Source organism: Geotrypetes seraphini, chromosome 2, assembly GCF_902459505.1.
Source record: "Geotrypetes seraphini chromosome 2, aGeoSer1.1, whole genome shotgun sequence".
NCBI classification, from domain to species: domain Eukaryota; kingdom Metazoa; phylum Chordata; class Amphibia; order Gymnophiona; family Dermophiidae; genus Geotrypetes; species Geotrypetes seraphini.
The window spans coordinates 241,977,735-242,004,869 of NC_047085.1; the positions used below are offsets into that span (position 1 = coordinate 241,977,735).

At 42.5% G+C, this 27,135-nt stretch overlaps 1 protein-coding gene across 5 annotated transcripts in view; it reads right to left on the reverse strand.

Moving 5' to 3' along the window:
- The window catches only part of CDH18 (cadherin 18), a 1,088,060-nt gene that overhangs the window by 526,110 nt on the left and 534,815 nt on the right, over nucleotides 1-27,135 (reverse strand). For all 5 annotated transcript variants that reach the window (XM_033935275.1, XM_033935273.1, XM_033935270.1 and 2 more), the window contains exon 3: nucleotides 7,019-7,313. In XM_033935275.1, coding sequence (XP_033791166.1) covers nucleotides 7,019-7,313 — 295 coding nt within the window. The remainder of the gene's footprint in view (nucleotides 1-7,018; nucleotides 7,314-27,135) is intronic.

Below are 27,135 nucleotides of genomic sequence, written 5' to 3' on the forward strand. Positions count from 1 at the left end.
TTGAAATTATTTTCTTTTGTGTCATGGTAAAAAAAAAAAGAACATTAAAGCAACACTGACAATGGCAAGAAGGAGACCAAGCATTGAGAACCTCATTTCAGAATAGCAGGAAACAGCAGTAGGTGTCTCTTCTTTTTACCCTTCTAAGAACAGAATAAAGAGTAACCTGCACAAGGAAACAGTTTGAAATCTAACCACCTTATTGGGCAGATTAGATGGATTATTCCAGTCTATCAGCTGACACGTATTTTTTTGTTCATTCAATGATAGCAAACAGGTAAGAATATGATCAAACATTTTTTTTTTTGTCAAATTGGACAATGAAAAGCTTGAAAACTATTACTGACTTTGGGGGTCCTTTTACTAAGGCACGCTAGCCATTTCAGCGCGCTATTAGCATGTACTAAACGCTAACACGTCCATTATAGTCTATGGCTGCGTTAGCATTCAGCGCAAGCTAATATTTAGCACGCACTAAAATGGCTAGCGTGCCTTGGGGTTCATTTTACAAAGGTACGCTAGCATTTATAGCGCACGCACCGGATTAGTGCGCGCTATAGCATGCGCTACCCCAAAAAACTACCGCCATGCTCAAGAGGAGGCGGTAGCAGCTAGCGCGTGCGGCATTTTAGTGCGTACTATTCAACGCATTAAGGCCCTAACACACTTTTGTAAAAGGAGCCCTTAGTAAAAGGTCCTATTACATGTGACTTCAGAGCTCTGCTGGTCATGCCAACAGCAACCTGGGACTCTAATACACTTCTTATATGAATGCCCTAACTTACAGTTTTACTGGTCTGACATTTGGTCCAAAATCTGCTCAATTTTAAACATGAATATTAATGAGATGCCCATGTTATATAAATCAATCATACTGCGTTCCTTTAATCCAGATATATCAATACCACCATTGTATAAAAAAAATATTTGATTTCATGATAGCATTAGCTATCCACCATATTGTTTCCAATTGGAAAGACAATTCTAGGCTTAATTTTTACAAATGGTGGAATCATCTTTGTGTCATCAGGAAGTATGAGGAAATAATAACATTCAAACAAAATAACAGCCAGATTCACAAAAATATTTTCCCCTCTTTATGAATATGTAAGGACTCATGTAAATCCTAATTAACTTTACTTTGTATATTAACTATACTATATTTTGCCTATTATTAGGTATATTTTGGTATCTGCAGCTTATTGTTTTGTTTTATTCTTATAATTTTGTATTTGTAAAATTTCAATAAAATTTCAATTAAAAAAGGACCTATTAATTTCCCCCAAGTAATATCTCAATATATTCATTTCAAGAACTCAAGAAGCATTTTCATTTCTCTAACAAAGCATTCTGGCCCAGACTCTAAATGGCACCTGGATTGGCTAGCGCCTACAAAAGTAGCACTAGGCATGTGTCAGTCATGCTTAGGCGCCATTAACAGAATCATGGCTACCAAAACTTAAGGAAAAAACTTAGGTGATGGTAATGTAGGCCAGGGTTTTAAAGGCTTACATTTCCAGAGCCTAGGTTTTATGGAGAATCGTGCATAGTGGTACCTAAGGTCATCTCCGCCCCTCTAACTCTGCCTACTTTGACCTTAGGCATCACTAGATGCCATGTTGTAGGGGCGATTCAGGCACCTACATTTTTTTAAATGAATTTTTAATTGATTTTAAATGGTGCATCGGTAGGCACGATCTGGGCACCATTTCCAGAATCTGGGCCTTTAAGTATTTCTACAAATACAGCATCATTCTCAGCACATTTGACGTATGAAAATAAATTATATATCACCACCTAAAAATATTCATTCAATAACTTCCGTTATCAGAGATTATTTATAGCAGGTGCCTACTACGGAGAAAAGACCTCAGTGTTCCCCGAGGGTAAACTCGGGAAACTACTATGACAATTACTAAGTTGTCATAGAAAACACATCCTCGGTCAGAGAAAAACTCGGTTAAAGTGTAATCAGTGCTCTGGCATCTAAATAAATATATTTTCAAAGTCTCTTTAGATAGAATACTTTAAAAGGTGTAGGAAACCCGCACTTATCTTAATGATGTCTTCTGATACGAGGAAGATTACCGCAGCTTGGCAAAATACACTCTCCCAGTGTGGTTATTCAATTTATCATAGTATGGAAGATCATGTAAATAAATACCTGTGACACCTTTTTAATGCGAGCAAACTCGCTATTTACAACACTGTAAAGCTAACCTAACATGCAATTTGCTATATAATTGCTGCTAAGTCAGGAAGAGCCATATATTAAAAAATCCTGGTGTTATGTATGCTGTACCTTGCTGACCAATAAAAAAATATATATATAAGTTAAACAAAAACGAGCCTCAAAGACTTCAGTGCAGCTCAAAGTGCAAATGCTATTTATAGAAGCCACCTTTATTATCATAGACTCCATAATAAAATCAGGAAAAACAAAGCAGTAAAAAACTCAGACAGCTGCTTGAGATAAACCTATTCATCAAAAACGCAAACTTTTAACAAAAACCTATATGTGCATTGCTTCTTGGGTTCCTAGATGAGGGCTTTTCTATTTCCTGCCCTTGTAAGTTTCTCATTATTCAACACCTATCTGATATATTCAAAGTTATAGCCATAAGGTGAAGTCATCTATGAGTGTCAGGCCTCTCCATTTCCATATTATGCAGGGAGATCAATCATGTGAAGAAGCTTTCAGAAAATGTATCACTCTGAAGAATGCATTACAAAATCATAGGCAGATTATATATTAATGCATTCATAGTGTTTAGAACCAATATCAAATTAGTAAATGGGATATTGTAAGGGTATCTAGATTCGCTCCATCTAGGAATACTCTAGCATGTCTTATCCTATATAATAAAAGGCTAACTCACGCATGCGCACTCCTATTTGCGTGCTTCCATGATCAGTAGTTCCGTGGCCGCATGAGTGCGCATGCGCGAATCCCCAGCACTTCCCTACACTCGCCGGAAGGACTGGACTGTACGAGTCCCCAGCACAAGCGTGTGGCAGACCCAGGATCGTGGGAGGATGCGCCGCGCAAAGTGCTGCAAATGTACTGGAGGAGGAGGGACATACTGGTTCTGCACATACCGACACAAACCTCCCTCCAGCGTTGGCAGCCGCAGCACGCTAAACAGGCTGCTTCGGGCTTTCTCCTGCCGTTGAGTCCCTCTGCCGCATCACTGATGACATCATCAATGACGCGACAGATGGACTCAACGGCAGGAGAAAGCCGCGAAGCAGCCTGTTTAGCGTGCTGCGGCTGCCAACGCTGGAGGGAGGTTTGATATTAAAGTCATCTCGCTGGGAGAGAAGCGTCTGCCTCGGGTGCTTCAGGCAGCAGCAGCGTTTACAATTCGCTGCTGTTGCTGGCTTCAGGCCTTCCTCTCTGGCCGGTCCTGCCTACTTCCTGTTTTCATGAAGACAGGACCGGCCAGAGAGAAAGACCTGAAGCCAGCAACAGCAATGAATTGTGAATGCTGCTGCTGACCAATGAAGTAGTTAAATGAGGAAAGGGGGGAGAGAATGGCTTAGAGGGAAGGAGGAAGGTATGCCAGACCAAGGGAAAAGGAAGGAGGAGATGGAGAGAGGCCATATGGAACAAAGAGAGGGTGGACACTGGATGGAAAGAGAAGAGAGGGGCAAGACAGAGGGTGAACAGTAGATGGAAGGGGTAGAGATAGGGAGACACACCGAATGGAAGTGTGGAGGACAGGGGGAGCAGACGTTGGAAGGAAGAGGGGAGGAGAAAGAAAAAAGGCCACATGCAGGATTGAGGGAAGAGGATAGAGTTAGAAATAAAGATAGACAGACAGGGGGCAAGGGAAAGACACAGACAGAAAGAATGACAGCGTCCAAGGAGAGAGAGACAAATTAAAAAAAAACCAAAAAAACAGACAGACAGACATCTACTCTAGCACCCGTTAATGTAACGGGCTAAAACACTAGTTTTTTTATATTTATTGTAAATGTGATGAACAAATTAATCAGTCGTTCAGTATTTCAACCTATACTCTGTGCTTTTGACAAATAGAAATATCAGGGGGTGGGGTTGTATGCAGACTTGTACTAACAGCAATGAAATATATTGCTCTGAAGGGGTCCTTTTACTAAGATGTGCAAACAATTTGGAGTTAGTGCAGTTTAACACAGGATTATCCCGCATGTTAACTGCAAATTAGGTGCAGCACTTTTTAGGGCATTTTCAATTTAAAAAAAAATTCAGGTTGTGTGCTAATATTGACATAGTACATGATAGGAGATAATGCAGGAGCACCAAGGCTCTGGTTCTATAAAAGACCCCTACAGTCGGTTGTCTAGATCTATGGCCATAGCTAATCTAAGCACCTAACCTAATTTTTTCATTGGTTCAATCAGCACTATTAATTGAACATGTTTCAAGGACCACAGGGTCAGGAGCTCTGGATGGCTGGTAAATGATCTGTAGAGAGGCCGGGGAGGGGGAAGATTTGTGTCTCTGATTAAAAGGAGGACCATGAAGGCAAGACTCTCTTTCACTCAGGGTGGAACCATAATTCCCATTAGGCTTAGCACCATGTTAGTTTCTTCCTGGGTTATAGTAAGTTGGATAAAAATCCTGGGCTGGATCCCCATTGGTATGGAAGAGTCAAAAGATTCTAATAACCCTCAACAAGCAGGAATCCTGCAGAAATGAATGCTGGGTAAGCCAGGGTTGTGTTCCAGGTGGATGAGTTCCAGAACTTTTCCAACCATCATATAAAAGGTAGTCTGCTAAGCCTAAATTTAAATATTAGAACTTGTCTCACACTCCTTTCTATGCCATTGGTACTCAAATGTACCATAATAGCTGAATTCTCAGCATAAACTAATATTTTATCTAGGTGATATGTGAGGTCTACTACCTTCACATCAGGCAACAATTTTACTGAGTGGTTTTATGAACATTTCAGAAAACTCTTAAAAACTTTTCTTTTTTTTAAATTTCTGATCAATTAGATTTCTGTATATCATATTATTCCTGTATTCTTTCATAGCATAATCTTTTGATAACCACATTGAACTTACGGCTATGCGGTCTAGAAATCTGTTATTATGTTATTTTATGTATGATGATCAGTCACCCAGCTATTCCTAAGAGTATATCATATCTACAATATAGTGAAGCAAGATGAAACCAAGATGCAATTCAAACCTTCATGGTATATTTATATCACTGCATTGATAAATATAAACTAATGATAAAATTCTTGACTACAAATTTATAAATTTAAATCAAGATTAAGTAAGAAACTCATCAGACTGTGTATCATGTAGCTCCTGCCTGCTTTGATGATTTGCTGAACGTATGACATCCAAGAAGGATACTAAGATCTGAAGGTAGAATGAGATTGTCAGAAGATAAAGTAGTAAAGATACTTCATGCACAGATAAGTGATTCAATGTTCTCAACAGCTGGAGTAAAACTCTGGAATGCTTTACCGGGGCAAATACACTTAAATGCCGATAGAGCAGCTTTAAAAAAATGATTAAAGACACAGTTGTTTGTAAGTACTTTCATGTGAGGGAGTGAGGGGATGAGCAATAGAGTTGGTAATAGACTGTATGTTAATATATACTGTATATATATTTGTAATATATTATACAAGGACTATGTATGTTGTTTTGGAAACCAACTAGGTTTAGTTGGGGTATATATTTTTAAATCAAGCAGTCAATCAATCAAGAATTTCTCACAATGGGGGGTGGGAGCGGGAGGGGGTATATCTTTTGTTTTGGTATTATTCTTGGTAATGATGGATGGGGGAGGGAATTTTTATCTTTTGTATAGATACTGATTGATTATAAATGCTTGGTTGATTATCATTATTTGTATATAAATTGTATTGCACTTTTTGTTGGCATTAAAAACTAAATAAAGTTTAAAAAAAAAATAATTTCTCACAATGGATTCTTAAAGTTGTAACTAGAGAATGACACAAGGACAAATGTTTTCCCGTCCCCGCGGGAACTTGTTTTCCCATCCCATCCCGGCGAGTTCTTTTCCTGTCCTTGCCCCATTCCTGTAAGCTCTGGCCTCATCTGCACAAGCCTCAAACACTTTAAAGTCATAAGTGTTTAAGGTTTGTGCAGTTAAATCGGAGCATGCAGGAATGGGGTAGGGAAAGGGTCAGCGCCAAAACTCATAGGAACAGGATGAGGAAATTGAGTTCTTGTGGGGATGGGGGAAAATCTGTCCCCATGTCATTCTCTAGTTGTAACTTCCAAACTCACATGCAGTGCCTGCTCATACATTATTCCATATTCCATATCAGAGAGGACTCTTGTTCATGTATTGGGTTGTGTTCTTTCTCTGGCAAAGGCTGTTCCCAGGCATACAGACACCAAATATATTCTGTATGCAACACATCAAAGATGAAAACATAAAATGACATAGCAAACAGTAAACATTAACTGCAAGAACATTTGTAGACTTAATAATTCCTGAAAACTTGATACCGTGTAGACTAAACTAAACTAAACTAAACCTTGGATTTATATACCGCACCATCTCCACGAATGCGGAGCTCGGCACGGTTTACAGGAAGAAGGATGAGAGAGGAACTACAGTGGAGAGATTAAAGAGTTAGGTGTAAAGGGGAAGGTGAGAGGCCTAAAAGGGGGGAAGTGTTACAGTTTTGAGAATAGCCAGGTTTTTAGGTGTTTGCGGAAGAGTTGGAGGGAGCTTGAGGTTCGGAGTGGGGAGACTCCTTTTGAATGAAAGGTAAATCATACTGTGATTATAATTATTTGATTTGCGACTGTTGGTTTTTACCAATTTCTTATGATAAACATAGAACTGAACGAAACTAAGGAGTCAGTAACTTCACAATGATACAGTGATGAATCAGTCTAGACAGGTATTACCACAATGGAATAGTTTTTGTCCTACATGAATATGTTTGGTTTGAGACTATTATATTATTTTGAATATGTTGCAGAAAAAGGTTTGGAAATAAAGTCAGAAAAAAATATTTGTGGGGGGGCTTACCAATTTCAGACATTTCTGGCACAGTGACAACATAAGGTCCATCTGAGAATTCCGGTGCATTGTCATTGATGTCTTGTACTTTGATGATGAACTCAGACTCAGGCTCAAGAGGTTTGTTTGTCCTCCTGTCAATAGCCTGGGCATGCAGGACATAGTGTGTTTTTTGTTCACGATCAAGGCTTTTGGTTGCATGGATGTCTCCCGTTGTCTCATCAATAGTAAAGATAGTCCCAGCTCCTTCTCCAGTAAGGATGTACTTGACTGATCCATCACCTTTGTCAGAATTGGAATGCAACTGTAAAAAAAAAAAATTATAAAAAATATTTTTATTAATTAGCTGATATGTACACTTTTGTTTGGGGTTTCATTTTAGCATGCACTAACAGGAAACACATGGGCTATTCTGTTTAGAGCATTACATTATATTCTTTTTTTAAAGAAGTATCCCATATATAAATAGCAGCATGTGTAAATGGTATTTTTGAAAAATGAGCCAAGGCTAAGCCTAGTTTTAGTAGGGCAGGAAAATGACCAATTTTCCAATTTGCAAATATTACCATTAGACATGGCCATTAACAAAAATTAGCATGCGAGATCTTATCGTCACCTGTCTTGTAGGTGGTCCAGGTTACACACTACCATATGTGTACCAGACCACCTACTCACCGTGACACCCAATAATGCAGGTGTGGTAACTGATAAGCACAGAAATACCCACTCTTTGCCTCCAATACACCCCTTTTCTGCAAAGACATAAATAAATTGATTTAGTGCCTAGTTTGCAGTAAGCCCTTTTAAGCTGCAGTAAACTAAAAGGACCCCTAAAACAGATGTGCTTCAAAATATACATTATTTGCAATGTGTTCAGTCATCTGAAGATTGTCAAAATGGTTGTTTAAAATGCAGCAGTAAATAAGTGAATCTTCATTTTCTTTCTAAACTCTAAAATATCTAAATTCTTAGAGATAATCCATTCCATGCCTTCTCATCAGCAACTGACGATATCTGAGAACGTATTGGCATTTAAACACACCATTATTATTTTGGAACATTTTCCGATTTCTATACCCACTTGGATGCTTATTTTAGTATCCAAGATGTTCTGCATTTTTTGTTTTTATTTCTCCTCTTACGGCCTCTTTTACAAAGCCGCGCAGCAACAGCCTCGAAGCCCTTTAAATCTCAATGGGCTTCGGGGCCGCTAGTGCGGCTTTGTAAAAGAGGCCGTTAATCTCTTGTAACCTCAAACTCACTTGGCATAATGTTGTTTTACGAACAAATACACAAATGATATATAAAACACGGTATCTCAATCACAATTGTTGAATTCAAGCCATAATTAGGGCTCCTGATTTTACGATTTAACCAATAAACATTCCAATGCAAAACCACTGAAAAAACACTATTTCCCCTATATTCTTTCATTCATCCCCTAGCATGTCTTGTATACTTGACCCAATCCATGTGCTTTACACAAAAGTACATGTTCAGTTCCACAAGGAAGGGTACCCAGGAATAGAAACAATTGTTTTATACCTTCAAAACCCACTAAGTAGCTGGCAAATAAACACCTCAATTTACAATTTATAAACATCTAGAAGCATTTAAGTTAATTTCCTAATTTCCTAGCATTCATTTGGAACAAAGAGACTTCAAGTGCAAATAGAAGAACAACTATTCAGTGTTCTGGGGCTTCAGATATCAATGTAAACAGGTTAATCTGGGTAAAGCCAGATTAGTTTTGCAAGAGTGACTTGCTTCTGTAGCAATTAAATCCTTCATAATGCATAGTAACTAGTGCAGAGCTTGTTGTCCCAGTGCCAAGTACTGGCAACTAATGCCATTAGATGAATATCTACTGAGGGAACAGCTTGAAAAATAAACCAGGATATAAAAATGCAATGAAGTTTCAAGTTTCAAGTTTATTAGTTATTTGATTAATCGCCTATCACAATTACTAAGCGATGTACAGATAATAACATAAATTACTAAAATACACAAAAATAAGAGGTAAAAATTAACAACAATTTAAAAATCATTAAAGATAGACAAATTAAAACAAGGTAATTAAAAAACTATAACAGGGAAACAATGGAATAGAAGGGGAAGAACTACAATTTATGATAGGAAAGAAAAGACAATTAAAGGTAAAATCCAAAAGGAATGGGAAAAGAAATAAAAATATTGAAAATAAAAATGCACAAAAAAAAAGCAAGCAGAAAGAAAGAGCAATTAACATTTCAATTAAATATTGCAAGCATCTTTAAAAAGAAAGCTCTTAAGTTGGCTCTTGAATTTATCCAAATTCTTCTCCTCTCTTAAGTAAAGTGGGAGAGAATTCCATGTCTGTGGTGCCGTAACAGTAAAAATGTATTGTCTTCGAGTATTTATGATTTTAAGCGAAGGAATGACCAATAAAAGTTGATCGTTAGATCTTAAAATTTTAGGAGAAGTATATGGAATTAAAACTTTGTATATAAAAGCTGGAGTTTTGTATAACAACGATTTAAATGTGAGTAAAGATAACTTGTATATAATTCTGTGAACTGGGAGCCAATGTGCCTTTTGGAGTAAAGGAGAGACATGATCGAACTTCTTGGCCCCCATAATTAATTTAATGGATGCATTTTGGATAATCTGCAATCTTCTAATTTCTTTTTGAGACATTCCCTTAAATAAAGCATTACAGTAGTCAATTTTCGAAATAATCATTGAATGAATTAGTATATTTAATGATTTAGGACAAAGGAATGTTGAGATAGATCGTATTTGACGTAATCTGTAAAAAGTAGCCCTAACCACGTAACCATAAGAAAACCTCTTATGCCATATATTGTGTTTGCAACACCAGAAAAAGTGGTTAATGATTAAAATAGTCTATCAACCATTATATTAGTGCTATTTCTTTTTACAATGGTATTTGCAAAATTCCTTGCCACAAATATGGACTGTTTGGATGTTTTGATCTTTTAGTCACCCTTTTTAGAACTTTTCTCCTGTTGTTTTTTCACCATAATTCTCTTCTCTTCTATCAATCAATTTGTATTTCTTTTCCCATCCTTTCCTTGTGTTTTATTATGTTTGTAAAGTTAGTCTTCAATATGTTTTGTAAGGTTTAGTTCTCTGTTTGTTTTGTTGCCCCCTTAATTTTGTAATTTTACTGATATGTTCATCGCTTAGAATTTTGAATAAGTGATCAAATTTATAATAAACTTGAAACTTGAATCCTGATTCTCTGTACATTATTGGGCAATTTTAAAACTGTATCCTTGGATGAAAAACATATATATGTGAATGTTATTTTGGACTGTAGGATTTTCAAATCTAGAGTACACACGTAAGAATTCTATTGGGACTATCACCACTCCAGTATGCTCTTAGCAGTTGGATCATGCCATTTTAGTGTAGTGAAGTGTAAATCATTTTGCTACAGCATGACATTACAGGATGCCTATAATCATTCTTTCATAAAACAAATGGGCAGCTGGCCTGCTAGCTCTAGAAGGAAAGAAACTGTTGAAGCAAACATGAGTATGCCGTCTGAACAGAGCCCTCCCCCACCCCTTGGAGTCTGCATGTCCTGCATTACTTTTGGCGATCAATACATAAAATAAGATATGTTTTGCCCCTGAAGCAGTCATACTGAGCGAAACATGACCATGTCAGGCATCATTTTAACTATTAATTTTAAAAAAATGTTTTTATCTTCCATGTTTGCTTCAACGGTTTCTTCATAATTATTCTTGCTACACCTATCAAGACAGAGCTCCTCCAGGTGGCAGTGTGATTTTTGTTTGCTTAATGAGCGAGAAACAATATATTTCTTTTGTACTTAATCTTAGGCCTTTGTTTTTGTCTTTCTTGAGGTATATGAGAGAACACAGAAATTTTGTTCACTCCTCTACCTATATAGAAAATAAGAAGTGGACTGAGGAGACTGGACTATAGGCAAATGAGGAGTGAAAGAAGGAAAAAAAAAAAAGCCAGAACTTGATTATGAAGAAGAGGTATTCCATGTAGAAAATTCTCATATGGAGAAAGTATAGTGGAGGGTAAAAGCTTGGTCAGAAGGTCTATGTTTACCTAGCACTGGAAAATAACTAACTCAAAAGAATCAAGGAGTGTATAGGGGTTATAGATACAGAAGGAATACTACATTGTGGTAATGCAGTGAAACAGTATTCAGTTAATTCTGTAAACCTTTGAATAAAATATAAACAAATCTCTGTTTGCACAAGTTTTCAGTAATGTTTAGCTGGATTGGCTTAAATTGGGCATATTTTTGGTGAAGTATGAAAATATACAACTTGAACCTTGACATGAAAATCCTCCCCCCACCCATTGAAAAGTCTGTCCCTTGAGGTGAAAATACACATACACCTGGATTCTGTATACTGCGGCTAAAGTTGCACAAACAAATCTGTGAGCATTGCCAATTTGCTTGTGTGACTTAATTGTTTAACAAGCCAATCCATGCTTACACAAATTATTGGCACTAATTAGAATTTATGCACACAATTTTCTAAGCACATTCTTTCAAGTAGTACATATAAAGTCTAGTACATGGCTCTCAAAAGAGGATGTGACCAGGGAAGGAGCATGGGTGGGTCTTGGGTGATCCTAAAAGTTATGCACACTGTTATAAAATATATCCAATCCACATACAATTTAGACACAGGCATTTATGCCGATGAAAAACCAGGCCTAAATGTTAGTCATGCAAATGGGCACTATGCCTGATTCTATAAAACATTCCCGACTCTGGAGGTAGTTTGTCCACATACTCATTCTCTCAGTGGTCAGTTACAGATGTGAAAGCTGGACACTACGGAAGCAAGACAGAAAGAAGATTGACTCATTTGAGCTTTGGTGCTGGTGGAGGATTTTAGGTGTGCCATGGACTGCCAGAGGAGCAAATCAATTCTGGAAGAGATTAAACTGGCAATGTGAATCAAAGCCAAAATGACAACAATATGGTCACACCATTAGAAGAGCGAGATCAATGGAGGACGACATCAGATTTGGAAAGATCAAAGGAACCAGGTGAAGAGGGCGACCTGCAATCAAATGGCTGGAGATGTTGAAAACAACCATGGGGATGATACTGGAGGACCTTTCTGGACTAGAACAAAACCAATTTCTTTTTAGATCCACAATTCATCAAGTCACTAAGACTCGAACACAAGTCGATGGCCCCTAACAACAATATAGAATTTGCTCCCTACTGAGTGACAGTGGAGAAAGGACTAGGTGAAATGACCTTTTAGCATGCCTTTGGCCAAATGGTGTTTCAAGTTTATTTAAAATATTTGATTTGATCGCAAAATCCAAATCCAATGCGATTTACACTTATTTATAATATTGGGTTAAAAGAGCAAAATAGTCATAATAATTAAACTAACCAATTAGTACTATTTACCAAACAATACATATGAGAAAGAGAGGGAAGAGAAAAAAAAATAAAGGATTAAATACAATTCGTAAACAAATAAAAAGGGTTAGATAATGAAACAAGAGGTTGGGGGAGGTTACCCACTTAATTTTTGCTTACCAGCACTGCTAGACCACTGTAAAGTATCCTTAGAAATGATTCAGTTAAAAGCATCCCTAAAAAGCCAATTTTTTAGAAGACTTTTAAACTTACTAAGAAATTTTTCTTCTCTTATATTGATCGGGAGCGAGTTCCAAATTTGAGGGGCTGTAACAGAAAACATTGCATCTCTCCACAAAACAAGGAACATGCTAAGGGTTACAGTGGGGGGATGGGTGTTATCAACGTGGACTACCATTAAAATAAGCTATTTCTTCTGTTAACCTTGATTAGTAACTAGGACTCATTGCATAAAATGGCATGAGTTGAGGTACAATAACCTGTCTTAATAGTAGTCTATGTTCTTCCCTGAATTGCACCCTAACATAGTGTTTGAAGGCTGGTTCATGAAACGGAGCCCAGTCACATGGAGATCAAGGCATAAGAGACAGGCCAGACCTAAAATTTGGGTGAAATATTTTTTTTTAAGTATTAGAGTTCCATTAGAAGTTTGGCAAAGCCCTAAAAAATGACCAAATAGCTACATAACATTGCCACCATTTGCATACTAGGAGGAGATTGAGGACAGAGTCCAAAATACTACGAAGAAGTGGGGAATACTGTTCATTTGTCTACGGTCTCTGATGACTATTGCCCATAAGAAAGTCAGCAGTTAAGCCACATAAGGGAATGCGACTTGTAAATGGTGTCCTCAAAAGAGAATCAGTGAACCATGGAACTGCCTATAGGAGGCCTATCTCTGTATTAGAGTAGATTAAAACTATACCTAAAGCTTGGAGCCAGAACACCAATGTTTCTTCACTGAGGACCAAAGCAAATATGCAATTACTGCAGGCCACAGAAGCAGCAGAGATTGGAATAAATCAGTGCATTGCAAACTGTGTGCCCTGGCAGATTCCAGGTGTACGGCAAGATGCCGGCAAGGAGGAGAGGCGCCGGCTGACTGCTTACAGGATGTGCCTCTCGTGGTGAGAGGTATGTCCTGCAGTCAGTCAGCCAGACAGTGCCTGTGCCTCTGCTCCTCCTCACCTCTCCTTCTGCAGCACCCCTACCCTACCCCCCCCCCCCCAGCAGTAATTGGAGCTCAGGGCTGTGGCTGGAGGACATCCGTGCATGTGCGGAGGTCAATGTGATGAAGTCATGCATGTGGGTGACGGCATCATGTCGACATGTTTCTGGATGCCCTCCAGCCACAGCCCCGATATTACTGTGCTGCAGCTTAAAACACTTGCGACACATTGGAATAAATCCTCTGGGCAAGAGAACAGATATAGTGACCACAACTACCCTTTACTACTACTGTATCCGAGCCAAAAGTCTGGGGTTATTGAATCAGAAGTCCAAAACGAGATTTCTACAACTATATGTCCAGAGGCTGCCAGTGGGAGTCACATCCAGAATGTTCATTATGTAAATGCAAAACTGTCAATCACTGGTAAGAATCATGCCCGTGTGTGTGTGGGGTGGGGTGGGGTGGGGGGGAGGCTATGTTCTGCTTAACAGTACAGGATTACACTGACAGCACTGGATACTGGTAGTGTTACAAAGTGAATAATTTAATCGATTATTTGTTTGAAAAGAAGCAGATCAAATTTAAAACAATATAAGATCCAAGATAGCAGCTGCATCTTAAGAGGTGCAACATGTCTTTGACCTCTTCTTTCCTGCAGCTATGGGCATGCATAAGGGTAAAGAGTTGAATAGGTTCTCTTATCCTAATCATTTACCGTATTTTTCGGACCATAAGAAGCAACCACCTGTAGAGGAGGAAAAACCAAGAAAAAAAAAATTGGTTCAGAATTTTTTTCTTCTTGGTTTTTCCTCCTCTACACGGAGGTGCGTCTGGTGCTGGGAAGCCCGCAGCTTGAAGCAGCCTGCAGCCCAAAGCCTGAAACAGACTGCAGTCCAAAGCCTGAAGCCGTCCGCAGGCACACACACACACACCCTTACCATATTTAAGTGGATGGCTACCTCTTTGCATAGCGACGCACAATGCTCACCTCCTCTGCATCTTCCTCTTCCTCACTGTGCCCCTCCTCTCTGGCCCGGTTCTCTGCTTCCTGCCCACCATTCATGCCCAGATCACGCTGCCCCAGGGGTCAAGCCAGACAAGCCTTGAGCTTGGCAGGGGATTGTGCCCGGTCCTTTGGTTTCCTCTCTCCCATTTCTCCACATGACTCACACTCCACTGTAGCTCGCTCTGATTTCCTGTCCCCTGTGCCCTTTTCTGAACTCAGAGCTTCTACTACGATCTGCTCCAGCTCCTGGTCTTCTCCCTCCAAATGAGGCGCCGGTTCCCTGTCGTCCTCATCCCCCGCTGTGCTGGGTTTCTCGTCGCCCAACTCATTGTCCATCGGCTCTCCACCTAATCCTGTCGTCTCCTCCTCGCCAGAATCTCCCGCTAACAATTCAGCATCCAATGCTTCCTGCAGCCACTGCGTCAACTCTGCCTTCAGCCAGCGGCAGTCTAGGCCCCGAAGCTGGAGCTCCACCCACAGGTCAGCTACCTTTAGCTTCGGGGCATCCAGTGAGCTCATAACCACTACCAGTTCCCCCTCAACGTGTGCGGGTGCACGTGCAAAAATTTCAAATGTTGGAGGGGTGGGGCAGGGAAGGTACACATGCGCCGCTGTCGTTAAACCACCCAATCACAGTAAATAACACCCAATCGCAGCCAATCACAGAGTGGCGCGAGACCAGGCAGAAAGCAATAGTCACGCTCCTGAGTTGTGCGTCGCTCTGCAAAGAGGCAGCCATCCAGCAGGAGACCGCACTGGACCACTGCCACTTAAAAAAGGTACCGGGAGGGGGGGGGGGGCACAGTGTATTCAGTCCATAAGATGCACCCCCTTTTCCACCCCCTTTTTGGGTGTGAAAAAAGTGTGTCTTATGCTCTGAAAAATACGGTATTTGTCTCTTGCTAGGCTGCTTGGTTGCATAAAGAAGTCTACATGGTTTACAAATGTAAATATAAAATCAATTAAAAGTAAAGGAAGGCCAATAAAAGAGGACAGAAACAAAAATTCAAAAGAGCAGTCATACAACATAGATCCTGGTGGGATTAACTGCCAAAGGAAGGGGCTTGGAGTCATTCCTTGGGCTGGAAATTTTACTAAACCCAGACCCGCAAACTCTGCCATTGTTGGAAGGACTTCAAGTTGATAGCAGGCAAGAAGGAGGGCTAGTGCAGGGAGGCACCACCTAGAAAAGCTTTCAGGTACAACTACCGTGTTTCCCCCAAAATAAGACCTATCCTGAAAATAAGCCCTAGTTAAGATCCCTTCCTTCCATCCATTTGTGCACCGGAACACCACCGACCGCCTTACATACCGCCGAAGCCTCAAAACCGGTGGCAACGCTCTGAATAATATGGTCTTATATAACATTATGAAAAATCAGAAGTAGCATTTTAAAATTACATACCTTGGCTGTCTTAAATATAAAAACATAAAAGTCTATAAAGAAAGCAAAAATGGAAACAAGATGTCCAAAAACCGGAATGAATGCAGAAAAGAGAACCTAGTCCTAGAGGCATCCCGGCCAGTCAGGTTTTTAGGAGATCCACAATGAATATTCATGAGAGAAATTTGCATGTTCTACCTCCACTGCATGCAGATCTTTCTCATGAATATTCATGTTGGATATCCTGAAAACCACACTGGCTGGGGTGCCTCCAAAGCAGGTTAGGAAACCACTGATCTAGATATTGGTTCAGTCTTTATCAAATCTATGATGTGTAATGTTTTAACATTAGCATTCACATTCCCGTCACCTGCAACTGAAAGCTAATCACCATTAATCAATAATCACACAACTCAATTTTATTGGAATAAATATTTGACCGCAGCTTTATTATCTATCTGAATATTATCTCCACTTACAATACAATCCGTGTTCAAAACCCAACAAAGCCCCAATGCATATTTCACCCCCCCCCCCAGGGAGCTCCCGTTAAGTCTTTAAACTTATAACATTCGAGAGGAAGTGACGTCACTGATGCGGCCGGTCACTCGGGGCTGAAGCTCCGTCGGGGCCGATGAGTAATTAGCGCATACGGCTGAGTTAGCGCTTTTTTTTTCAATCGCCCCCACGATACCCCGGAGGGTGGATGCGATGGCCACAGCTACCCGGCGCAAATTGGAGCCGCTTAAGAGTGCCGGTAGCAGATCGGGAGCTGGGGCTGAGAAACTTCCGGGATCCCCGAGTGGAGTTAAGATGGCGTCTGGGCCGGCGGCAGAGAGCAGCGTGGAGGTAAGGCGCTTGGAGGCTGGGCCATGGTCTGGTGAGTGCGGCCTGGATGAACAGGGCGGATTTGCAGAGCTGTTAGCCAGCTTACGGGAGGACATCCGATCCATCCGCTCTGATATCAAACAAGCAGTGGTGGACATTAAATCGGACCTACAGGAGGTCTCCCGCAGACAAGGGGAATTGGAGACCTGGGTGGACGCGGTGTCGGAAGATCTTATAGACACTCAGGGCTCAGTAGTGGCTCTTCAGAAGGATCGTGTGGACATTTGGGACAAACTTGAAGATCTTGAGAACCGCACGCGCCGCTGTAATTTGCGGCTGCGAGGAGTGCCAGAGGAGGAGAGATTTAAAGACGTGCGGCGAGTGGCGCAAGACATCTGTGCCGACCTTCTGAGGCTGGCGCAGAGGGATCCTGAAGGCGGACCGGGTGTGCATATAGAACGAGTCCACCAAGCCCTTGGTCGAGTCCAGGGGAACCTCCCTAGGGACATTGTGCTTTGTCTTAGTTCCTTTGCGGTGAAGGGGACCATTTTACAAACAGCCCGACAACACGCAGATTATAAGTGGAATGGGCTCCCGGTTGCTGTTTTTCAGGATCTGGCGGCCGTTACCCTACAGAAACGGCGTGATTTTCAGGGGGTCACAAGATATTTATGACAGGCTGGCTATAAATATCGCTGGCAATTTCCTTTTGCTCTGTTGATGACTATTGGGACTGAGCACAGAAGGGTGCGGACCCCGACGGAGGCGTGGAATGTCTTGAAGGAATTGTTGGGAGATGCTGTTCCGGTGGAGGTGTCCAGTGAGGCGGGACGGCGTGATGGCGGAGTCCGTCCTTCTCAGTGGCAGAGAGTGCACCCACAACGCCAGAGGCGCGGTGTCCCGGCTGAGCCTGCAGTTGGTTGATCGTTTTGCTGTGGCCGAGGAGGATCTGCACTGGACTTCTTTTTTTCTGTCTCTTTCCTTGGTTGAAATGAGTGTTCGGTAGTTTGGAGTTGGGTGGGCTTTGTGGAGTGATGGTAGTCTGGTTGTGGGGGTAGTATATTTGTGGAGTATGGGGGTTGGATGGGGGGGGGTTTGTATGGGGAAGTGGGCGGTGGGTGAGTGGGGGTGTGGTGGGTATGTGGGGTAGTTTGCGTGGGTCGTATGAGTGGGCGGTATGTTGCGGCCTTGCTGCTAGTGGGCCTTCCTTGACCGAATAACTCCAGTCATTCTTGGGGCTGGAGATAGTAGGGGGAGGGGATTGGGGTGGGGGGATTTGGGGTTAGGGTATGGGAGGTGGGGGGGATTTGTTGGGGTCGGTTCCTTGGATACAGTAGGGGGGTTTGGGTATTTGGGGGAGACCGCAGTTGGAGGCTGGGCTGACTGCGTTGTAATTTGGGTGATAGTTGGTTGTGGGCGTGTGGTTTTGGGTTTTGATGGTTAAAGTGGTTACTTGGAATGTGGGGGGTATAAATTCGCCAATTAAACGGTCTAAAATTTTACACCATTTACAGCGGCATCGAGTTGATGTGGCCTTCTTGCAAGAAACCCACTTGGATGAGAAAGAACATTGTAAACTTAAACGCTGGTGGGTTGGAGACTCGGTAGCGGCAGATGGGGTGGGAAAGAAGAGAGGGGTTGCTATTCTGTTTCGGAAAGGGGTAGTGACTGATCTTACGTTGTTGGCTGCGGATGCCGGTGGGAGGTATGTGATTTGTAGGGGGTGGTGGACCGGCAGCTGTTGCTTTTTTGTTGTATCTATGCTCTGAATGTCTATGATCCCCTTTTTTATAAGACTATGGTGACGGCACTGTCCGCATATCGGGGAACTCCAATGATTGTAGGAGGCAATTTTAATGCTGTCTGGGACCCCGATATGGACTGTTCGGCGAAACCGGGGGCTGGGAGGTTTGCTGGTTCCCGATGTCTGCAGAATTTGGATCAGTTGTTGGATTTGGTGGACGTTTGGCGGGTGTTACACCCGGATGTGAAGGATTATACCCACTTATCTCGGGCGCATAATACGCAGTCTCGAATTGATTACCTCCTGGTGTCTAGCTCACTTTTTGGGTCGGTGGGGGACGCAGATCTTGGAGCGGTGGTGATTTCCGATCATGCTATGGCTTGGCTTACTTTGGAGGGAGGGCCCCCGAGTGTGCGTGGTCGGCGCTGGGTGTTCCCGCTTTCCTTTTATAATGACCTTAAGTTTCAGGAAATGTTGAGAGACAGTTGGAGGACTTATGCTTGTACTAATGCAGCTCATCAGGATCACCCAGTGCTCTTTTGGGATGCTGCTAAGGCAGTGTTGCGGGGGGCCATCATTAGTTATACCTCTTACGCTCGCAAGGCGCGGGATCGGGAGATCCTACGTTTGGATAAGGCATTACGGCAGGCACGTCGACATTATGGTCAGACCCAGCTGCCAGCAGATCGTGCTCAGTATCTGGTGCTCCAGGTGGCTCTTAATGAGCTTTTGCATAAACGAGCGCGCAAATCCATGGCCTATTATAAGTATCAGTTGTATCGGCATGGCCAGAAAGGGGGTCGGTTGATGGCTCGCCTGATCTCCTCGGAGTGGGGCCCGCGGAAGGTGCTGACTTTGAAGGATCCGAGTGGGCGTCGGGTTACCACGGATGCGGGTATTTGTGAGATTTTTCGGGATTATTATTGTGTGCTCTATGCCCCTCCTGATGAGAATGGGTTGTGTGGGCGCACCTATTTGCAGAATGTTACTCATCCCCGGCTGACTTCACTGGAGCGGTCGCGGTTGGAAGCCTTAGTGACTCCGGAAGAGGTATATATGGCGATTGTGCAGAGCCCTTTGTTGAAGGCCCCGGGAGAGGATGGGTTACGTAATGAGTTCTTTAAGATTTTGGGTGAAGGGATAGTGCATCCTTTGGCTCAGGTATTTAATGTGATGATTCAGGTGAATCTTGCGCAAATTTTGGTGCTCCCGAAGCTGGGTAGGGACCCGACGGTGCCGGAGGCGTATCGCCCGATCTCTTTGTTGAATGCCGAAGTTAAACTATTGGCTAAAATCATGGCGAATAGGTTGGCAAAGGTTCTTCCGCGGCTTTTGCATGAAGCGTAGGTGGGGTTTGTCCAGGGAAGATCGATAGCCGTGAATATGCGGAAGCTCTTGCTGTCCCTGGAGATGCGAGCCTCACAGAACTGAAAAGGCGTTCGATCGGGTGCGGTGGTAATTTATGTTTGATACGTTGATGGATTATGGTATTGGGGGCAATTTTCTTTCGGCGGTGCGGGCGTTGTATGCTTTGCCTCAAGCTCGCATTTTGGTGAATGGGGTGGAATCTGACCTTTTTGATATCTCTTGTGGGACGCGACAGGGTTGCCCATTGTCCCCGTTGCTTTTCGCTTTGACATTGGACCCTCTGGTACGAGATGTTTATGCGATGCCGACGATACAGGGATTTCAGGTGGGGGACCAGCAGTTTAAATTGGCGGCGTATGCGGATGACTTGTTGGTACATGTTGTGGATCCTGAGCGGTCTTTGTTTGCGCTCTTGGAGTTGTTGCGTGAATATGGGGCTTATGCCGGTTTGCGGCTCAACTTAGATAAGTCTGAGGCGTTGGCCTCTTCTGCAGATGTTCGGGAGGCTTGGGGTGGGGGCGCTTTCCTTTGCGGTGGGCACCTGGTTCGTTTCGCTATCTGGGGGTTCACATAGCTATGGATGTCCGTACCTTGTATCATTTGAATGTGGCTCCGTTGTTGTTGGACACTAAACGTTGGTTGGATGGTTGGCAATTGCTTCCCTTATCATTGATGGGAGGAGTCAGCTGGTCCGGATGATGGTGTTGCCACGGTGGCTTTATTTATTTCAAACCCTTCCTCTGCATTTGTTGCGGAAAGATCATCGTAAGATCCAGGGCATGTTTTCTAAATTTGTATGGGCGGCGAAGAAACCTAAGATGCCCTTACAGGGTTTACAGGGGGGTTGGAGCCAGGGGGGCTTGGGTCTGCCTAATTTACAACGTTATAACCATGCTTGTTTGTTACGTCACTTGGGGGATTGGTTGAGGGGGTCGACTGTGTTTACACCTGTGCCTATGGAACGGGCATATTATGCTCCTGCGCACATTTTATCAATGGTGCATCTTCCACGCGTGCTGTTGCCAGCTCGGTTTTGTTGTAGTCTGCTGGTGAGTTCCATGCAGGCGGCGTGGATGTGGTTAGTTCGTAATTTGGATGGGGACCCATGTCTTACAGATCAGATACCGCTTCGTGGACACTCACCCTTCCCACCAGGGTCTGACAACGCAGCTTTTTGTAATTGGGAACGAGAGGGGGTTTAGCAGTTGGAGCATGTTATGACATCGGAGGGGACTTTAGTGGAGTTTGCGGCTTTACAGCATCGTGTTGGGGCCCAATGGGGTAATTTATTTGCATATACTCAACTTAAACATTTTTGGGCCACTCTGGACCAGGGGCAGCTGGGAGCCAGAATTGGTTCCCGCCTGCGGGAATTTTTTGGATTTGATAATGAGGAGGGTTTGTCGGTGTCGATGCTTTATAAGGGTTTGGGGAAGGTGGAAGCATGTAAGGATGTGAGTGTTTATCGTAGAAGTTGGGAAAAGGACTTGCAACTGCCTTTACAGGAGTGGGATATTGTTGCGCAAATAGGGGGGGTTCCCGCCCTGACCCGTAGTGCGCCCCTGCAGGAATGCTACTATCGGGTGGTTTTTAGAGCTTATCTTACGCCTCAGCAGTATTATTATTGTGGGGGTGCTGGGTCTCCGTTGTGTCGTAAATGTGGGTTGGGAGACGGGACCTTTGGCCATATGTTCTGGGGGTGCTCGGTCATACAATCCTATTGGCGGGAGATTTAAGAGTTTATGCGCACCAGGCTGGGGTTAGAATTGGAGGGCACGCCGGATCAGTTGGTGTTGGATTTGACTGGGGTGTATAGGTCGATGGGTGGATTGCGTAAATTGTTATGCCCTAAGCTAGCCTTGGTGGCTCGGAAGGGTATTTTGAAATTTTGGATTTCTCCTGAGCCTCCAGGGTTTTGGCTTTGGAGGGGTGATGTGCATCAATTGGCCTGTTGGGAAGCCAGAGATGCAAAGGGTTCTAGGAAGGGGGGGCAGAGATATTTGAGGCTCTGGGATCCCTATCTTCAGCTCCTCCATCCCAGGGGGCGCAGTCTGCTCTTGAATGAGTTGCGCTGTTCCTAGCTCTTTGGGGTTGTAGTTGAGGTAGGGTGTAAATTGTATTTTATTTTTTTTTTTTTATTTCTCCTCTACTGGAAGTGGATGTTAGTGGGGGGGAGGAACCGGGGGGTTGGGCGGGGTTATTTTAGGCACTAGGAGCCTTTGGGGGAAGGGACCGTGCAGTGCATGTGGCCGTGGGGTTTATCAGAGTCCAAATTCCCGGGCACTTTTCAAGTTGTTGGTTGTGATTGTCTTGCGGGCCCTTCTTCTTTCTTTTTGTTCTTTGTGGATTGTTGTTGTTGGGGGGGGGCTGTTGGGGAGGGGGGTTTGGGAGGATTGTTTTGGTTTCAGCTTTATCATTGTGTATGGAGCTTTTTCAATGCCAATACAAAAATAAAAATTGTTTTGACACTAAACTTATAACATTCCCCCAAACATGACCCATGGTGATGCAAGGCCATGATTCCCCTCCCCCCACACATGGTGACGCAAGGCCATGCTTCCCATTGCAGCGGTATCGCATATGAGTGTTACATTTATTTATTTATTAACTGCTCATCTCCCAGATCCAACTGGGCCAAACCCCATTTTCTGCCCCACCCAAAGCTGCAAACACCTCCCCCCAACCACATAAGCTCCACCAAACCCACCCAAGTCGACATATAACCTGTACACCCCCCTCACACACACACCCCACAACACTGACACAAAACATAACACCAGCTCAAATGGGAGGGAGGGAGGGATAATCTTTTGCTGAAGAGACTACGCTACTGTTCCCCTTTCCTCACAGAATTCACTCCAGCCTGCCACAACATCCAACCAATCACGTGACTGCTCCACCCCATCACCTTAGAAACCTCCCTAATCATTTTTCTTTCTTACAAGCTCTGTCTGTTAACCCTTTCTTACCTCCTCTTATAAACTTGTCAATCCTTATTCTAAAGACCCTTGACAATACCTCATATATTCCCCTCACCCTTTGCCCCCACCCCCCCATTTTACCCACACCTTCATTCAATAAATATTACCAGCAGGTGACCTAAGCTCAGCTAATGTTATATCTCAGCTAGTGATGAATCTGGTGTTCTTAATTTGCACATTTTATATTTCTATAATTTTTTCCTTTCAAAGTGATTCTATTAATTTTGGGAAACTGCTGAAGTCAGCCATCTCCCTAATGCTATTTTAATGATGAGGGCCAATCTGATAATATGAGCTTTAGTCTAATTTAGAGATTCAACTAATATACTTTATTTATACATATGAGATTCAAATATATTTTATTAATATATCTAAACTGTATGGTTTGGAGCGTCAAGATTTTGAGGGTTTCTGTCCCTTGTTGCAAGGAATCAGTTGCTTTTTTAACGCAATAAATAAATTAGCAATTGGTCTGCATTCATGAAACTTCCCTCTCTTCGAAACTCAACATCTATTTTCAACTTCTATACCAGTGCTAAATAGTTGGCAGCTCTATTTCCCCTCACAATAAGTCAAAACCCAAGAATTTTAAACTAGAAATATCTTGTTTCTCTAGATATAGTTTTATGCTCAGCAAATTTTAACTCATAATTTCTAATTGGTGATGGTTGGCTCGCAGGGCACTACTTGCATTTCTTATTTAGCAGGTTCAGGTGTTATTTTAGAAGCACTATGTATGATTTAAATGTGCATAAACTGATTTTTTTAGGGGGGTGGGTGTATCAATATGGATTATAGTTAAGTCAGGTTATTTTAGCACAGAGGCCCAATTTATGAAATGAGACACTGCTAAAATAACCTGTTTTAACAAAAGCCCACTTTGATTACTTCCCCTCCTTAGACATGATCGAAACATTCAAGATATTGATGGGAATTGACTTAGTAGAGACAGAGAGATTGTTCACCCTCTCCAAGTTGAAGAGAACGAGAGGGCACTCGCTAAAGTTAGAAAGGAAAAGATTCCGTACAAATGTAAGGAAATTCTTCTTCACCAGAGAGTGGTGGAGGTCTGGAATGCTCTCCTGGAAGCTGTTATAGGGGAAAGCACCCTTTAGAAATTCAAGATAAGGATGGATAAGTTCCTACTAGAACAGAACATACACAAGTAAGGCTAGACTCAAGTAGGGCACTGGTCTTTGACCTAAGGGCCGCCATGTGAGCGGACTGCTGGGCACGATGGACCACTGGTCTGACCCAGCAGTGGCAAATCTTATGTTCGAAAATCTACTTTTAAAATGTCAGCGTACATACATCCAAACCATGACTACATGCATATGGCCAGGAGGCATGGTTTGGGTGTGTTTCGAATGAGAAAATGTCAGGACCAAATTCTACATGTGCATTCCCTGTTTCAGAAGAAGAATGCATGTTTTTACATTCTCCAATATTTTATTTATTTATTTATTGTTTATTTTTAAATGTTCTATACCGTCTAATTCCTAGACCATTTACAATATATCCACATACTTAAGAACATAAGAAGTTGCCTCCGCTGAGTCAGACCAGAGGTCCATGGCACCCAGCAGTCTGCTCCCATGGCGGCCCATCAGGTCCATGACTTGTAAGGTGATCCTTTGTCTAAAACCCTTCAATCCCCTTTATCCTTCTATCTATACCCTTTCATAATCCTATCTCTATCTCTACCTCTACCTCTACCCCTCAATCCCCGCATCCTTCAGGAATTTATCCAATCCTTCTTTGAAATCCCGTAATGTACTTTGTCCTATCACAACCTCCGGAATCGCATTCCAGATGCCCACCACCCTCTGAGTGAAAAAGAATTTCCTAGCATTGGTTCTAAACCTGTCCCCTTTCAATTTCTCCGAGTGTCCCCTTGTTCTTGTGGCTGAAGAATCTGTCCCTCTCCACCTTCTCTATGCCCTTCATGATCTTGTAAGTCTCTATCATGTCTCCTCTGAGTCTCCGCTTCTCCAGGGAAAAGAGCCCCAGCCTTTCTAACCTGTCTGCGTATGAAAGGTTTTCCATACCTTTTATCATTTTTGTCGCTCTTCTCTGAACCCTCTCAAGTATCGCCATGTCCTTCTTAAGGTATGGTGACAAATATTGGACACAGTACTCCAGATGCAGGCGCACCATCGCACGATACAGCGGCATGATGACTTCTTTCGTTCTGGTTGTAATACCCTTCTTAATAATACCCAACATTCTGTTTGCTTTCTTTGAGGCCGCTGCACATTGTGCCGTTGACTTCATTGTTGTATCCACCAGCACACCCAAGTCTTTTTCAAGGTTACTTTCCCCTAGTACTAATCCCCCCATTTTGTACTGAACAGCGGGTTCTTTTTCCCTATATGCATGACCTTGCATTTCTCTACATTGAAGTTCATCTGCCATTTATTCGCCCATTCCTCCAGTTTGTTCAGGTCCCTTTGTAGGTCTTCACATTCCTCCGCAGTTCTAACCCTGCTACAGAGTTTAGTGTCATCCGTAAATTTTATAACTTCACACTTTGTCCCTGTTTCTAGGTCATTAATAAATACATTGAACAGCAGTGGTCCGAGTACTGACCCCTGCGGAACACCGCTCGTGACCCTCCTCCAGTCCTAGTGGCCCTTCACTCCAACCCTTTGCTTTCTGCCTGCCAACCAGTGTTTAATCCATCTGTATATGTCCCCTTCCACCCCGTAAATGATGTCTATGGGTTCCCCTTTGTCCATCTGGCTGTTTATCCCTTCAAAGAATTGCAGTGTTCATTTGGCACGATCTTCCTTTGCAGAAGCCATGTTGGCTTGCTTTCACTAGTCCATTTTTTTCTGTGTGTTCACAGATGCTGTCTTTTATCAGCGCTTCTACCATTTTGCCCGGAACTGAAGTCAAGCTTACCAGCCTGTAGTTCCCCGGGTCACCTCTTGATCCCTTTTTAAAGATAGGTGTAACATTTGCTATTTTCCAGTCCTCTGGGGTCTCCCCAGTTTTCAAGAATAGGTTGTAAGCTCGTTGGAGTATTTCCGCTATTTCGTTTCTTAGCTCTTTTAATATCCTTGGGTGGATTCCATCCGGGCCTGGTGATTTGTCACTTTTCAATCTATCTATCTGTTGGAGAACATCCTCAGGGCTTACCTCTCTTGTCAACAGTTTTTCATCTTGGTCTCTTCGGGTTCTGGTATATTTGATGTGTCGCTTGTGAAGACAGACGAGAAGAACTCGTTTAACCTATCAGCTACCTCTTTTTCCTCCTTTACCACTCCCTTTCTGTCTCCATCATCCAACGGTCCTACTTCCTCCCTTGCTGGCTGCTTGCCTTTAACGTATCTGAAGAACGATTTGAAATTTCTTACTTCCCTGGCCAGTCTCTCTTCGTATTCTCTTTTTGATTTCCTAACCACTCAGTGACATTCTTTTTGGTGTTTCCTGTGTTCCTTCCAGTTTTCCCCGGTTTGGTCCTTCTTCCATTTTCGGAATGATTTTTTTTTTGTCTCCTATCGCCCTCTTGACTTCATTGGTTATCCATACAGTATAAAAGAGGGACAGATCATTAAGAATTTGAATGTGCAGTAATTCCTCAAACAGGACAAGTCAGACCCTATAAAAAAGCATTAACAAACAATTGTGTTTTGAGGAGCTTTCTAAAAGTTCTTCTATCAGAACATTTTTTCAACTTGCCAGTGAATTCCATACTGTCACCCCTGCACAATAGAAGGTCATTGCACACGTTTTGACATATTTCGGATTAACATTGGCCTTTACCAAAACAGAATTTTCAGAACTCAGCAATCTTTTAGGCTGATAAGGAATCATCTTGCTCTTAAAATATTCTGGAATTGTACCATACAAAAATTGATGATAAATCTAAATGCTACAGGGAGCCAGTGCAATTTCTGAAGCCAGGATGTAATATGAGCGTATTTTGATGTTCCTGTAATCAATTTGGCTGCTGCATTTTGCACTATTTGCAATGCCCTATGTCTTGTCTTAGTCACTCCAAGATAAAGGGGCATTGCAATAGTCAAGCCTCAATAAGACCATTGCCTGCACCACAGTACGGAAATCAAAGGATGCCAACATGGGCTTCACTCAATACAGTAAATGTATTTGTGCAAAACCTATCTGCACGGACTTTGCCACTTGACAATTCATTTTAAGACCTGAATCAAGTCTAATTCCTACTTACAGCTGATCCTAGGTATGTCTAGGTTATTTAAAGGTACTCAGGCTCATAAGC